The sequence below is a fragment of the Epinephelus moara genome, chromosome 16 (assembly GCF_006386435.1).
Source record: "Epinephelus moara isolate mb chromosome 16, YSFRI_EMoa_1.0, whole genome shotgun sequence".
In the NCBI taxonomy this organism is placed as follows: Eukaryota; Metazoa; Chordata; class Actinopteri; order Perciformes; family Serranidae; genus Epinephelus; species Epinephelus moara.
The window spans coordinates 8,259,619-8,274,636 of NC_065521.1; the positions used below are offsets into that span (position 1 = coordinate 8,259,619).

The 15,018-nt window shown below is 41.7% G+C and overlaps 1 protein-coding gene across 2 annotated transcripts in view; it reads left to right on the forward strand.

Moving 5' to 3' along the window:
• The first annotated feature begins 1,347 nt into the window (after positions 1-1,347).
• plch2a (phospholipase C, eta 2a) overlaps positions 1,348-15,018 on the forward strand; it is a 100,782-nt gene continuing 87,111 nt past the window's right edge. Inside the window, exon 1 of one of the 2 annotated variants that reach the window (XM_050064758.1) lies at positions 1,348-1,711. In XM_050064758.1, coding sequence (XP_049920715.1) covers positions 1,519-1,711 — 193 coding nt within the window. In that variant the 5' untranslated portion in view covers positions 1,348-1,518. Of the gene's footprint in view, positions 1,712-11,680; positions 12,485-15,018 lie in introns of those variants that run through there. The other variant, XM_050064759.1, reaches the window with a different exon arrangement.

Below are 15,018 nucleotides of genomic sequence, written 5' to 3' on the forward strand. Positions count from 1 at the left end.
CGGGTCTACTTCAGGCTCTTCTCTGCTATTGGACGCGCGGCGCCGAGGTGTCGTCACAGCGCGTTGCGGTGAAATTAAAAAAATTTCAATTCGAGCGCAGGCTGGCGGCGCGCGCCGCTCAGCTCGGCGGCAGAGCGGTGCGCTCTTGCGCCGCGGTAGCACATACACAATGAATGGGTTCGTCGGCGGAGGTCTGCGCTTTGCGCGCTCTGTGTGAAAAGGGCTTTATTTCCACCCTGCCCAGCAGCGGTACCGTGGCGAACGGTCCCTAAAGGCCTCTACACATGATCAGCTGTAAAACCGCTTTGCGCTGGCTGTCCCATTGTTTGTCTATGGAGAGGGCGGCAACGCCTGACAAAGCGGCACCGCTACCCTTGGCGTCGCGCACGATATTCATTGTGCCGACAGTGGCTTGGAAAACCACCCATAACCGTGTCACACGGTGAAGAGGGAAGAGGGAAGGCGGCTGGATTTCGTCCAACATTTGCAGTTAGATTATCATATTTTTTTATTGACCAAAATATAGGCTGCTTCGGCTGATTTTTTATGCACACATGTGCCCCTAAATATTTTTTACAGTTCGCACACACCTATTTTTAGTCGCAAATGCGAGTGAAACGCTCGCACTATCGAGCCCTGCATAATTACCAGAGACACAAAACAACCAAAAAGACACTAAATTACCCCAAAGAAAGACAAAACAAAAAGACTACAAAGAACACAAAGCAAGCACAAGAGGGCACAGAATGACTAAAAAAAGACACAAAATGACAAAAAAAACCCATAATGTAGTACAAAAAGACCCAAAAAGACACAAAATGACCACAGTGACACAAAATGACCAAAAAGGCACAAATTATCAAAAGAGACACCACAACACACAAAACAACCAGGTAAGACAAGAAATAAAAGACACACAAAATGACTAAAAAGATACAAGATGCTTTAAAAGAGACACAATACACTTCAAAAAAGATGCAAAACAACAACAAAGGGTGTCTTGCTCCTGGGTAGGAGAGGTGGTGGGGCCTTTTGCTTGTCTGTGCACAGGGGCTCATTCTTTTATAATCCGCCTATGACAATGAGCAATGAAAGCTAGAGGAACTGAGGTGAGATTCTTTTTTTATCAATTATAGGAACAATTTTAAGCAAGATTTCCAACCAACCAAAATTCAATGCTGTACTTACGTCCAAACAGCTTATGTTAACAGTATTTTACAGCGGTACTCAACATTTTAACACTACAGTTTTGTTGTAGATGTCACATTTCCCACATTTCAGTGTGCGCCCAAATGCGACACAGGTGTGTGCACGTGCGTGAGCTCTGTGAATAATGAAAGCCAGCAAAATGTCCTCTCGTGATTTGACTTTTTTCCGATGTGTTGATATTCATGAACACACTGTAAGACTCCACTATAACATTTCTTATTTTTAATACTTTAATTGTAGTCACAGCAATGAGGATTTCCGCTGTCGTTTCTCGGTTTTTTTAATGAGAGCCCAGAGAGCTGAGCTGTTATGCCACAGATTGCGAGTTTCCAGGACTCAGTTCTTCTCTGGTATATCAATGACAAGTCGTCGAAAATTCATATTTATGCCACCTGGTCCAAGGTGCGAAAACGGCACAGTAAACCCAACTTACTGTTTGAAAACAGCGTGTCAAAATGTCTGCCTGGCAAACACACCAAAAAAGCCAGCCCCCGGAGCCATGGTGAGTTAGCTAACAGCTGTTAGCGTCTTCTCTTCGCTGTCTCCACTCCTCACAGTGTGTCTCCTGACTTGGACTGATATTTACATGCTGCTGCAAATGACCAAACATCTTGTCCTGTATGATCTGTCCTCTGCCACTGATTTTCCTAACTCATTTTCCAAAATGATTCCGTCAGCTTTGTTTCCTTACTTAGTCACTGCGAGTATGAGAGAATATGATGCTATACAACTCCTTTTAGATATTGAAACGATCCTCCGATAAATTAGGTGCAGAAATGATCCATCCAGCAGCAGCATCTGTTTCATTCAATTTTAAACATGTGGGTGGCCCACATCCTTCACCTCCTCTCTCATTGTAAGCTCTTATTGTGGATGTTTGAGTTAGGTGTTAACGAGCTTTTAAATGTGATGAATGTGTAAGAGGTGTTCCCAATTGAAGAGAGCAGCCCAGTGATCCAATTATTGCCTTCAGTTAATGGCTACATAGCAGCGGCGACAAGCAAAGCAAATTAGTGTAATGAACGCAGGGGGCAGAGGATGAGTCTTGTTTGCTGACACAGACGGGGCCCACGCAGCTCTGCTCTGGATCAGTCCACATAATGTTAGGTCAGGCATTTAATTATAGATGACACAGTGAGAAGGTAGAGCCAGATGTAACAGTTCTGATGGCGAACCCTGGAAGTTGTTTAAGCTTCAGCAGTTTGTGGTAATGTGAAGAAGTTCAACTCTCAGGAGGTGGTGGAGGTGGCAGGGTGAAATTTGTTAAGAAAAAAAAAAAAATGTAATTTTGCTGACTGATTTCGTGACCCCTCTTTATGTATTACATGTGGTTATTGTTGTATCTGCTTGCTCATAGGGCACTCTGTGGTTAAAATGAAAACATACACAAAGGTCTGCATGCTGCCTCTGTAGTTCCCTTTAGTGCAATTTAATAACACATCCACAAGTTACATTAGAGCTGTTGCTCATCTTTAGATTTGAAAACATACAGCAGGGATGCACAATGATATCCGCACATCATTGGTATTGGCAGATATTGGCTTTAAAATGAACTTTTAGAATCGGCCACCATGCTTTTTCATATTTTGCACAACGAATGAAAATTACATACATTGAAAAGCATTCTATTTAATGTCTCCCATCTGCTGGTGGACCATCACAAAAAGAGTATGGATGCATAATATGATGTTAACTCCACTACAAAGGACACTTGATGATCATTAAAATTAGGTGAAGAATAAAGTGAAAATTGATAATGGTATTGGTTATCAATCAAATGAGTTGTTACATATCAGCAAATCGGATGTCGGCAAAAAATCTGATATCATGCATCCCTAACATACACAGACACTATCTTTAAATATCATTTCTCTGGTCATATGATAGTCATATGATGATCCCAGTGAAATTTAGAGCCCACAGATGGTAAGAATACATATATACCTAGCACAAAAGAATAACATAAGGCCAGCAGCTGTCACTACCTTCTATACTGGAGTGCTTGTTTGGATGTCAGTAGGCTTTGGCGGTATTTAGATTTTCATACCTTTATGGAATTTCACTGGGGTATACGGCATATGATGCCGCACACAAATACCCCCCCACTGGCATTATCTAGGTGTGTTAGTCCAACTTTGAGAAATTTGATTTAGGACGACTTCAGTTGGACCAACATAATAATACATTAAAGAAGAAAAAGGCGCCTTTCAAAACACCTGAGGTCACCTTACTGAGCATAAAATAGTGTATAGAACATGAGACGTGAATTGGACATACACATATTGTTTGCGGCAGGGGGTGGCAGAGGGTACATTCAGTGTTAAAGTGCATAAACCAGTTTGAATAGGTGGGTTTTGAGACGGGATCCAAAGGATGTTATGCTGTCAGGCTGTCGAATGTGTGAGTGTAGGGAGTTCCAGGTCATGGGGGCAGTGCAGCTGAAAGCCCTGTCACCCATGGTGCTGAGGCGTGAGGTGGGAATGGTCAGGAGACCAGCAGAGTAGGAGCACAGGGAGTGAGTACACTCCTGGAGAAGATCAGAGAGATAAGTGAGGGCTAGGTTGTGGAGTGCTTTGAAGGAGAGCAGAAGGTTTTGTAGTCAGTCCGGTACTGAACAGGGAGCCAGTGCGGTTGGATGAGAATGGAGCTGATGTGGTCGGATGATTTGGTGCGGGTAATGATCTGGGCTGCAGAGTTTTAAAGATTATTTTTTTGGGCTTTTTGCCTTTAATGTACAGGACAATGTGAAATGGGGGGACAGAGAGAGCCTGTGGCGGGGGGCATCTTGACAGCTGTACTTTTAGATACGGTCCCCCCCTCTATTAAATATGAAAGGAGGCCCCCACATGCTTGAGCTTTACGCTGCTGACTTGTATAATCAGAACAGACATGTCCTGTGATTTTCCGCCTTCTATGATTATATTTACCCTTTACAGCAGGCACATCCTGACAGCTGAGAATATTACTGTCAGGTATTGTCCCCTCTCTATTAAATATGAAAGGAGGCTGAAAATCACAGGACATGTCTGTTCTGATGATACAAGTCAGCGGTCCTGAAATGTGCGTTTCTCTTCTATAATACACATTCTACATCTCGGAGGTGACGTCTTTCCACATAGGGGCTTCCTTCACCTTTCAAACAGGGCAGAGCTCCGTGGGAAACAGTAGGAGAGACACAGCCCGAGGGGGAACTGGGATCTGACACAACACCGGAGTAGTGCTGCACGATTAATCTAATCGCAGTTGTAATCGCGATGTCAGGCTGTGCGATTACATAACCGCATAAAAGGCTGCGATTTGCGATTTAATGTAAATAAATCTTAATGTGTGTGCTGTGAATGTGACTGCCTCTCCTGTAGTGTGTGGAGTTTGTTGACATTACACCCACAAGCTGTCCTGGTGTGTGCAGCATGTATGGTGGTCAGGTGACCACCCGGCGTGCAGCAGGGACCAACATAGACACTGAAGAAGAGCATGAGCACGACCATGAACAGGCTGAGTTGGTGGCGAAAAAAACGCAACGTCTATTATATGGCGATACTTTGGATTCAGGTACGGCGACGTTAAACAGAAAGACGTGCTGTGTAAAAGTTTAAAAGTTAAAGTCGCCACGTTGCGCGGCAACGCGACCAATCTATATCAACACTTGAGACAGCACAGAGAAAAGTAGAAGGAATGCGAGAGAAAGCCGAGCCGTGTAATGTTAAAGACAAAGAGACAACTGAAAGCCGCCAGAGCCTCATAAAACAACATCCAAGCACAGTTACGCAAACATTTGTAAGTGTCACGGGGAAATCAGGGACTCCATAACAAACTATATAATAACAAATTAAAAATAGAGCAAAATTTTGCTCGGGTTCGGCCCACTTGACATGCTGCTGTGTTGTGCTATGGCCTATTCACGTGCTGGAATTTGTCATTTACGTGACAACGCCTGACGCAAAAGACGCTACATCTGAACGCCCCCCATGCACACACACATGCTTTAACCAAGGCGCGGCCAAAATCACCCAGGCGGCCCGCCTTTTTATTAGATAGGCAGAGAAAACCCTGAACACATTCATGGACTAAGAGGTCAGTGGTGGACTGGGACAGTGATGGGCGGAGTCTGGAGATGTTACAGAGGTGGAAGAAAGCAGTCCGGGTAATGTTGACAGCAGTCTGGATAATGTTTACATGTGTAACATGTATTTTAAAAGTGCGAGTTTAGTCGTACTAACACAATAAATCGATTTTCTCTAATGTCATGTAAACGTACTGAGTGAACTGACTCAGAGATGGTCCTTCAGTGTTGGGTCTATGTAATGTTATTTTACAGTTAATTTGATAGACAAAATTGAAGTCTGGTTGTTCAATAAATTAATTTCAGATTGCACCTTTTTTCTGCTGTCGGACAATTTACATTCCTCTTCTTAAATTTTATGTATTTTTTGGTGAGTATTTGAGTAGGCCTACTCTATAATAATTCAATGTGATTACTCTAATATCGAAGTTACTTAAAATATGCATCCCTATTCCTTCTATCTGTCCAGATCTACATAGAAGCTTCTCTGTATTTACATTAGGATGTCCCTAAAATACATAGGACCAGGAAGTTAAAACCACCAGCCCACCTGTATTCACACAAGAGGGAAAGAGCATCTACATTTAGACTAAATAAATCCTATGGTCAAAGATAATAATTTCTTGTTTATATTAAACCATTGTGTGTGTGTTTTCATAGGTCCAGCATCTGCTTTAACAGTTTTTGGATGTGACTACTATGCATAGTTTGTCAATATTAAATTGAAATAATCTAATCAAGTTGACCTTTAAATTTCCCTTTGTGTGTGCATGATATGTAACAAAATGATAAGTTAAGAATAGTTGACAATGCAGTCATTGACAAAATCAAAACCATTGGCAAATAATTTGATGTTTTACTCCTGAGCATAACACTACCACTGGGATATTGAAATTGGATGGGTCTTGTGGTCTTGATTTTTTCATTTTCAAATTGGCAGGCGCATAATTACCTCAACTTGAAATGACAAAGCGGACTTATCAGTTTGAATTATTTCCTGATTTTAACTGATGAAATTGAAATGGTCTTTCTCATGATTATTTTCATATTAGTCAAATTCCTTACTGTCAAATGTCACCAGAGCCAGAAGCCTGGGAGAATCCAGAATTACTGCAAATTGCACCTCCGCTTCTACATGTTAGAGCGGCACTTAATAGATTGAAATAGGTTACATTTAAAGATGTTTAGTGTTGGCTTCTGTCCAGCAGTGTTGGTATTTTACCAACCTTCAAGAACTCATAAAAGTCCAGTGTGAGTGCTGGGGACGTGGTGTTTCACTTCACTTGGCATGATGCTGCTTTATGCCTTGGTCAGACTGCAGTCTCATTTCACAGAGATAATACGGTGTCTGTAGAGCAGAAATTCCACTGATTGTGAGTGTGCATGTGTACTCTAGCCTGGTCTCTGCTGCTGCCTTGCATCTTACTTTGGGCTTGACTCCCTTAAAACCAGAGATTAAAAGAGTACTAGAATATTGTCCTTAAAGTACTGTTACTTTGATCTGTCATTATCATTATTTGTCAGTTGTCATGAATGTTGAAATGAGCTATAAAGACCAAAACTGTTTTTTGTACCAGGCTGTAAATATGTTTATCTCTGCTGTATATTTGGGCATTTTAACATGGGGGTCCATTGGGTCTGACTTGCTCTTGGAGCCAGCCTCAAGTGGCCATTGGAGCAATTGCAGTTTTTGGCCTTTCTGTGTTGGCTTTATATTTCAGCCCCCAGGTTGCCACTTGGTTGTGAGATTAAAACTGTTAATTTAAATGTTTATCAGTGACAGCATGCTAACAATGTTTTGTATTTTGTGACACAAAGTGGAAGATGGAAACGCATTTTCACATTTAGTTGTAGCTGTCAGAAGGAGACATACACATAACAGCCATGGGCCCTCCTGAATATCCTAAAATGGGATTTGTCAGGTTACAGACCAAGGGCCTCATGTACAAAGACTTGCGTGGATTTCCTACTGAAACATGGCGTACGTTTAAATCCAGAAAATGTCGTACGCACAAAAACATCCAGATGTATGAATCTGTGCATACACATGAATCCAAGCACATTTCCTTTGTACATCCCAATCAACATGGAATTGAGCGCATGTGTTGGAGTACATGACCCCTCCCTATCCAGTCCTCCATTTAAATATGCAAATCATATTTAAATGAGCCCTGCAAGAAATGTCACACTTCATGCACGGGTTTATTGACATGAGTACTTTACACACAGAGACAATCAGGGGCTTGTTCGAAAGCTCTGAAGCTGTAGTTTAACCAGCAACAAACAGCAAGTCACTAACTTTAACCACTGACTAGTACTGATGCTGTGAAGACTGGATAATATTTGGGGGCGCACATGCTCAATGCGCATCATGGGGATTGATATTAGGACAATTAAATAAATTATTTACTCACCAAGAAGCCACCCATCAGGCACAGTGCCAGCTAGTAGTCTGTTCCCAACCATGCTGTTACTCAGAATGTATGAATCGTGCGTTGAACCAGGCCACCTCGCCACAATGTTGGTTAATTGCAATTGCGTCACATATGATCTGTACATTGATCGAATGAAAATGCTTCCTGTTGACCTAAACAAATTCATCCTGTGATGGCTGAGGACTAATTGTTTTCACATTTATTTATTATGACAGTTTCCCAGCATCACCTCTAAGTGTCGCCAAAGGATCAACAGCTGTAGAAACGTGCGTACGCCAGCCATGAAGTTGGCGTGAGGCATTGACATTTCCACGGTCATTTCACTCTTGATACATCTGAACTTTGCCGTGGAAAAGGACGTACGCCATGTTTTTGTGCATACGCACCCTTTGTACATGAGGCCCCAGGTACCAGCTCTTGTCAACTTTTTGCTGTGACATCATCCACATAATGTCAGTTTGCTCCTTTCTGTGTTGAATTAAGTATTTTACTGCAGAATGGATTGGAAGGTCCAAATAATGTTCCTACAGGGAGGCTTATTGTAAACGTTTTAAAGATCATGAGGACATGGGTCTGAACTATTGACTGTGTGCGTCTCACAGTATTCAGCTATTTCATTCACCTCCATATGTTGTTGGGAAATGCAGTCGCCTCTTGCCATCTGGTGTGTGGAGTTCCAGGTTCAGGGAGTTGTGATGATACCATGGTGAGCCCTCTGTAGATTATCTCCTTTGCGGAGGACACACATGTTCAGCCCATTAGGCTTCAGTCTTCTGAAGGTGTTGCCTACATAGTCTTCAAATGATTCAACGGAGGTGGACCTTGAATTAGGACACAGCTTACATTGTATTTTGACAGCATTATGATTTAAACCTCTTAAATGTGTCTGAATTCATCAGTAAATTAGGAGGTGCTTCTAAATAAATAAATATCTAAACAGCAAAACACTATCATATAATACTGTCATATATCTTAAAAATATAGATATGAATGTATGTGGTTGTGAGAATGATGTGATGAGCTTATGCGAGTGTGTGCTGGTGAATATGTGAGTGTGTGTTGATGCATAATGCTGCTAACTGGATTGCTCCAACAAAGTTTTGTTATATAACACACAATGACAATAAAGGATCCATCTATCTATCTCAAACAGACTAAGCCATAAATTATAAATGTGAGTGTGTACTGCATCAGTTGCTATAAACTATGGTTGCATATTGTAAGCACTTTCCTTAATTAATCACTGATAACATTAATGATCATTATTAATCAATTAATTGTGATTAAAAAGAAAAAAACTTTGCTTATACCAAACAATATCAAATGTGTCCTTTTTGTCAATCAGTGTTCACAGCAAAAGATAGCATATCTGCGGCCTGGTGCCTGTGACCGAATCACAGCCGTGACGATATACAGTACAACATCACTCCCTCTCGTGTGATATTGCTTAATTATCCTTACTATAGACTGAATCATGTTTTTCATGAAAACCCCTCTGTCACGTACATGAAATGAAACAGTGCTCAAATGTTGCCTCAATTGGTTGGTTCTAAGGAACCTAAAAAAAGACCCACTTAAAAATCACTATCAGTTTAAGTGTACGCTATATTCAGGATATTTTCACCATTTTACCTCGCTATCACACAGCCCTTTCTAAAGATTATTTTTTTGTGGGCTTTTGCCTTTAATGACAGGACAGAGAGTGAAATGGGGAGACAAAGAGAGAGTGGGGACTGACATGCAGCAAAGGGCTGCGAGTCGGATTCGAACCCGCGGCCGCTGCAGTGAGGCGCTGCCTCTGTACATGGGGCACCGGCACTATCTACTACGCTACCGATGCCCCACACACAGCCCTTTCTGACGGGGATCTGAAGTTGTTATCTCGAAGCCTCCATTAATAAAACAGTAATTTTTGTTTGCAGAAAAGGCAAATTGCTGGTTGTCTGCTGCATCTCTTAGTTAGTGTGTGAGGTAAAGTGGTAAAATATTCCAAATATAGCTCACACCTAAACTGATAACTGATTTTTTTTTAGGTGGCTAGAATATCAGTGTCTCAAATCGCATACTTCCGTTAGTACACGTCAATGCACTACACTATACACTGTAGTGTTGTTTCAATTGAGCACCACTGTTTTGCACTTTCTGAAAGTGTAATATGTCTTCTTTATAAACGGTGAATTGCAAATGTACAGTGGATCATTATCATTCACATTTGACTGCTATCTCCACCTGCACATAAACCAAACTAACACCATAATGTCAGTGCTGATTAAGATGTGCCGCCATAGCTAGGAGCAAATTAGTTAGGTAGCGAATGCTAATGTTAGCTGTGCTCTGGCATGTACTCTGTCTGTTGACCCCTTTTTTCTCCAAAATCCAAATTATTTCTACACTGCTGATGTATTTCCGAGTAAATAAATGTTATACTCATTGTGTATCACTTGGCTGCTTGCCATCTGCCTGCTGCTGTTTGAGAGCGACACAGACTGTCAAAATAAAAGCGTATCCTCAGGATGACGATACGGATAGATGTTCTCACTTTGCATTGTTGACACTGGATTGCTGATCATTGAATCGATATATCGATCCAGATTGATGGATCGTTACACCCCTTGTACTTAGTGCAGAAAACATGAATAACTTACAGGGTACTTGTTGCCCCGAGCCACAATGTCAGAAGTTGAGAAGTTTGTGATGTGGCTTCAGCTATGTCACAAAGATCGTGACCATCAAGGGTGAGAAACATCATTCCACACTCAACTTTTGGACCATTTTGAGTGTGCCTGTAGTACACTGCATTTTCCTGTACTATGCAGCATGAATGCACCTAGCACACTTGTGCACTCAATATATTAAGTGTTTAATACAGAAGTATACGATTTGAGACACACTGTATGTTTTGCTGCGCCACAGCAAAGCAAAGAACAATGTTTAGCCTCCATGCTGGATTTGTTTTATCAAAGACGCTAGCAAAGCCATGGAGTTCATAAGAGAAGCACAGCAGAAATGTGAGATAGCTGTAATCTCTGCTGTTTAAAAAAAATTAAAAATTCTTGTTTGGACAAATCAAATAAATTGTCAGGTTATGTGTTTGTGTTTTAATTAATGTGTTTTTGAATGACATTTTCTTGCAGTGGACGGTTTTGCAGCTACCTCTGCACATGGCTTTTAATGCTCAGGGCTCATTTTCAGACTCTGTCAGCTTCCTAAGAGAAACTGTTCCATATTCAGTACCTGGCACCTGTTTGTCAGGCAGTGTGAATGCAGGTCCTGAGGTCTGACACTGTTTGACACCCCTCAACATGCTCAGACTGAGTCAGCCTGAAACCTGACCTATTTCATGCCACAGCTGTACTTATTTTGGAGGTTATGTTGTGATGGAGTTTTAGCAGTCACAGCAAATGTGGTGAAAATATTGAAGGTTTATAAAAAGTGGCATAGTGTAACAGTATTGACACTTTAGCACATGCTGAACTAATCAGAACTGCTGTGTTTGCTCAAGCATGCGTGGATAAAGGATTAGCATGCACACTGAAAGTAAGAATTATAGTTTCAATCTGTACTGATAATGCAGAGCCCCAGTAAGGCAGCCAGAGATCTACAGTGAGTGAAAAGTATTTGATAAAAGGATTGTTTCATGTGGAGCTCGGCTGGAGCTGTGTGACGTGTGCAGACAGGTGTGGGAATATCTCAGCTCAGTCTGTCCGGAGCCGTCAGAGAAAGGAACCCTCTGACATCAAACAGACTCTTTAATTGGTCCTAGAGCATAAAAGAATATAGTCTTTATGAAGGCTCTATCACATCCTATCGTCCTCCGTCTCTGTCTTTTTCTGTGGGTCACTGCATTTCACACCACACATTTAGCAAAGCTCCTAGACTAGGATTACTGCTTACTAGGGATTTAGGCTTTCTGCCCGCCCAACACATGTTACACAGTTACCGTTTGTGTGTTGTGCTTCCATCTCTTTTCTGCTTTCCATCGCTGACAGCCACATCCTCTGTCTCATAAGAAGCCAGCTGATTTTCAGCACTGCTGATTAATGCTAGCAGAGGGAAGAAATAATGAAATGATGGCACCACATGAAGAGAAATTGTAGCTTTGAAAAAATACTGCTGCATCTTTTTGGTCTTTGAGATGGAAGAATATTGAAGAGATGGCAGTGCAATAAGCACGTTTGCTGGGGTAATAACATCACAAGATTATTGACCAACTGTTGATACCATTCGGAGACTGAGAGGAATTTTTCTGTTGGCTTTTTCCGCGGATTTTGCTTTGAACCTTGGAAGGAAACTTCCAGCAAGTAGTGTGATTGATGATACTATATGTGAGGTAGAATTATTCGGATATAGAAGGGTATAGAACATTACCCATAAAGAACATTTATTCAGAACTACTTGATGTCTATTTTGCATCCCTAATTTACGCAAAGCTGCATTTTGACTCAAGTGAAATTTTGGTGGGAACATTCTCGCGTTTTTTAGGCAGCATACTTGTAAACTCAATTATTCTAAATGAACACATCCAAGAGGAGCAGCTTTTTCCCCATTGGCCCAATGTCATCAGCACTGATGTGTTCCACTGCCACGGCCGCCACCGGAGACAAACCTGGACCTCCAGCTAAAGGGGCTTTCTCCTCAGAGGGGGACAAGGACAAACAGAAAGCTTTGGCTGAGTGTAAGAGCCAGCAGCAGGCCCCTCTGTCCCACGTAGTGGAGGAGTTCTTCTGGATAGGCAGCAGCATTGTGGCGTTCTCTAAATGGAGGCTTGGCTACATGGGTAAGTTTTGTCAGATACACTGAGTAGAGATACACAGGTTGGATATCAGAGAGATCAGCTAAAATTCCCTGCAGTGACAATACACACCAAATCCAAGATACAACTCTATACTTCTTTGTGGTCTAATCTGTTGTCTTTTTGTGCAACTGATCAGTAATGGAGACTTACTATACCTGACTGGTAGTGTGTTTGAGGTGAGCGAGGTGAGGTGAGCGGGCTTTCCCATGTTTTAAACCCTGTATACATTCACTAATTTTGGTGGAAAAGTAAAATGTCTAGAGACTAGAGAGGTTGTGAAGCCAGTTCTCCTGCCTCGAGTTTTATAAAGAGGTGAGTTCCTTCCCTTTGTGGTGGACCAACATGGTACCTTATTTTGGAAAATGTGTATGGGGAGAGACAAATATTTTTTTGATCGTGTTTGAATTGTGCAATTACAAAAATGATGTTTGTCACTTTAAAAGATCATTTTGCATCAAGAAAGTCATAGTTTTTAGTAAAACTGTTGACATATGACTGCGGAAATCTGTCGTTAGAAAGACTACAGGAATGTCAATTACGCGACAAAGGAAAAGTAGTGCAATTTGAAATTCATTTCTTGAACAGCCAAGCTTCAATTTGTCATTCAAATCAATTAAAAGTTAACATGAGAAAAATCAGCCAACACTCTGTCACTGCCGTTGATGTTACATAGGTTAGACACAGCACTGAGAAACCGCCTCTGAGCCGCTCTCCCCAGAGTCCAATCACTGTCCGCCAAGTAGCACAAGCTAACATAGCCACAGCGACTAACATCTGACACCAAGGAGTCCCAAGAAATATAAAAGTCATGTTCACAATTGGGACAGGCAGCAGCGAGAATCGGAATCAACACAAAGCCAAAACTTATTTCCATCACACAAAGTTATGAGTTTGTAGTGCAAGAAGCAACAGGTGCATTGTCTCGCTCAAAGGCTTCGCAGTAGTACTTGTTAGGGGCAGAGACTGTTACATTACTGTTCCCATCTCACAAATATGAAAGTGGCTGTGTGTATTTGTACACTGGTCCCCTGTAAGTCTTCATTAGATTGCTGCTTTAACGTCAGCAACATGGCCATCTGCACCATGGAAAAACCTGTGTGTGTGTGTGTGTGTGTGTGTGTGTGTGTGTGTGTGTGTGTGTGTGTGTGTGTGTATAACATATGGCCCCCAGACAATCCCTCTGGGCTTAACCTGGTGCCCTGACAGTAGCTGACTCTGCCTGCTTGACCCATATTGTGACAGTGGCAGCAGGACAGCAGCCACCCAGGTTACCCTGCCACGTCACTGAGGTGACACCCACCTATCTTACCTGGCCTCAGTCTACACACAGCTGTGTTTTGGTTAGGAACTGCTACCTTAGTTGTCACCTGTTGTCTGCCTCCTGCTTTAACCCCATTAACTAACCAGAGCAGCTGTGACCTCCAGCTGGACTGCTAATGCGTGTTAAAAACTGGAGTGTTGATGTAGGTCGTCCCATCACGTAACAACCACATCCTCGTAGGAAGCTGTTTAGGAGATGCAGAGGCATGGAATTGACTAGCGTTGGTGATAATTACTGTGGTTGAGAAAAGGTACATTTCTCACAAAATGTATGTATATATGTAAATATCGATCTACATTTGTGAATATTTTCTCTTTGACTTCTCATTTAGGACATGGATGTGTGAATAATGTGTGAGTGAAAATGTCAACACACAAGTTCACATTTTTTTCTGAAAGTTCTCATGATTGTGAACATTTTATCCAAGTGAGAATTTAAACTTATGAGTTCAGTTTTCTTTGACAAGTTTCTATTGTATTGTACACACTGTGTGTGCTCATAAATCAAGCTCACAGATAGGATCAGAGCTTATTTTCAGCTATTTGAACATCCTGTTAACATTCAGCGTTCCTTCACAATGGGCGTCTTCTCCACATCCATGCACGCTTTAAATCTGGTGTTGTAACCATGACAACGAGCCCAGACCCCCAGTAGTAAAGAGTGAACTGCCTTTCTGTGTCTTGTGCTCCACTTTAGTCTCTCTCTCCGTCTCTACAATGTGTGCTGCTGTTGTGTCTTTGTTCTGTTTGAAAACCAATATGTAAGCAGCATCGGATTGCTTTATATTTTCTCTGCTATTAAACTATACACCAGGTCATCCCTCTATCTTTGTCCCTGTCCCTATCATCTGTGTTATTTTTACTCATGTGTCCTCTTATGGTTTTGTTTTCGTTATTTATTTTTGATTGGATTTTTATGTCCCTATTTCCTTTTTTCCTCTCATTTGTTCTCCAGGTTGATCTGCCTAAATAATTTGCACTTGATAACTAATGGCTCCTCCACACTATACAACTTTAAATGTCATCAGATTGCTATACTGATCACAGTAGATGACTGTCTGTCTTATTAACGGGTATCTTGAAGTTGTGGTTTTGCAGATTGCACAAGTGATCTGAGACAGGTGGTCACATGTAACAAGACAGTTTAGGGGACAAGTCTGTTTGGTAGTATCTGTTGTCATTGCTGTTCAAAAGTT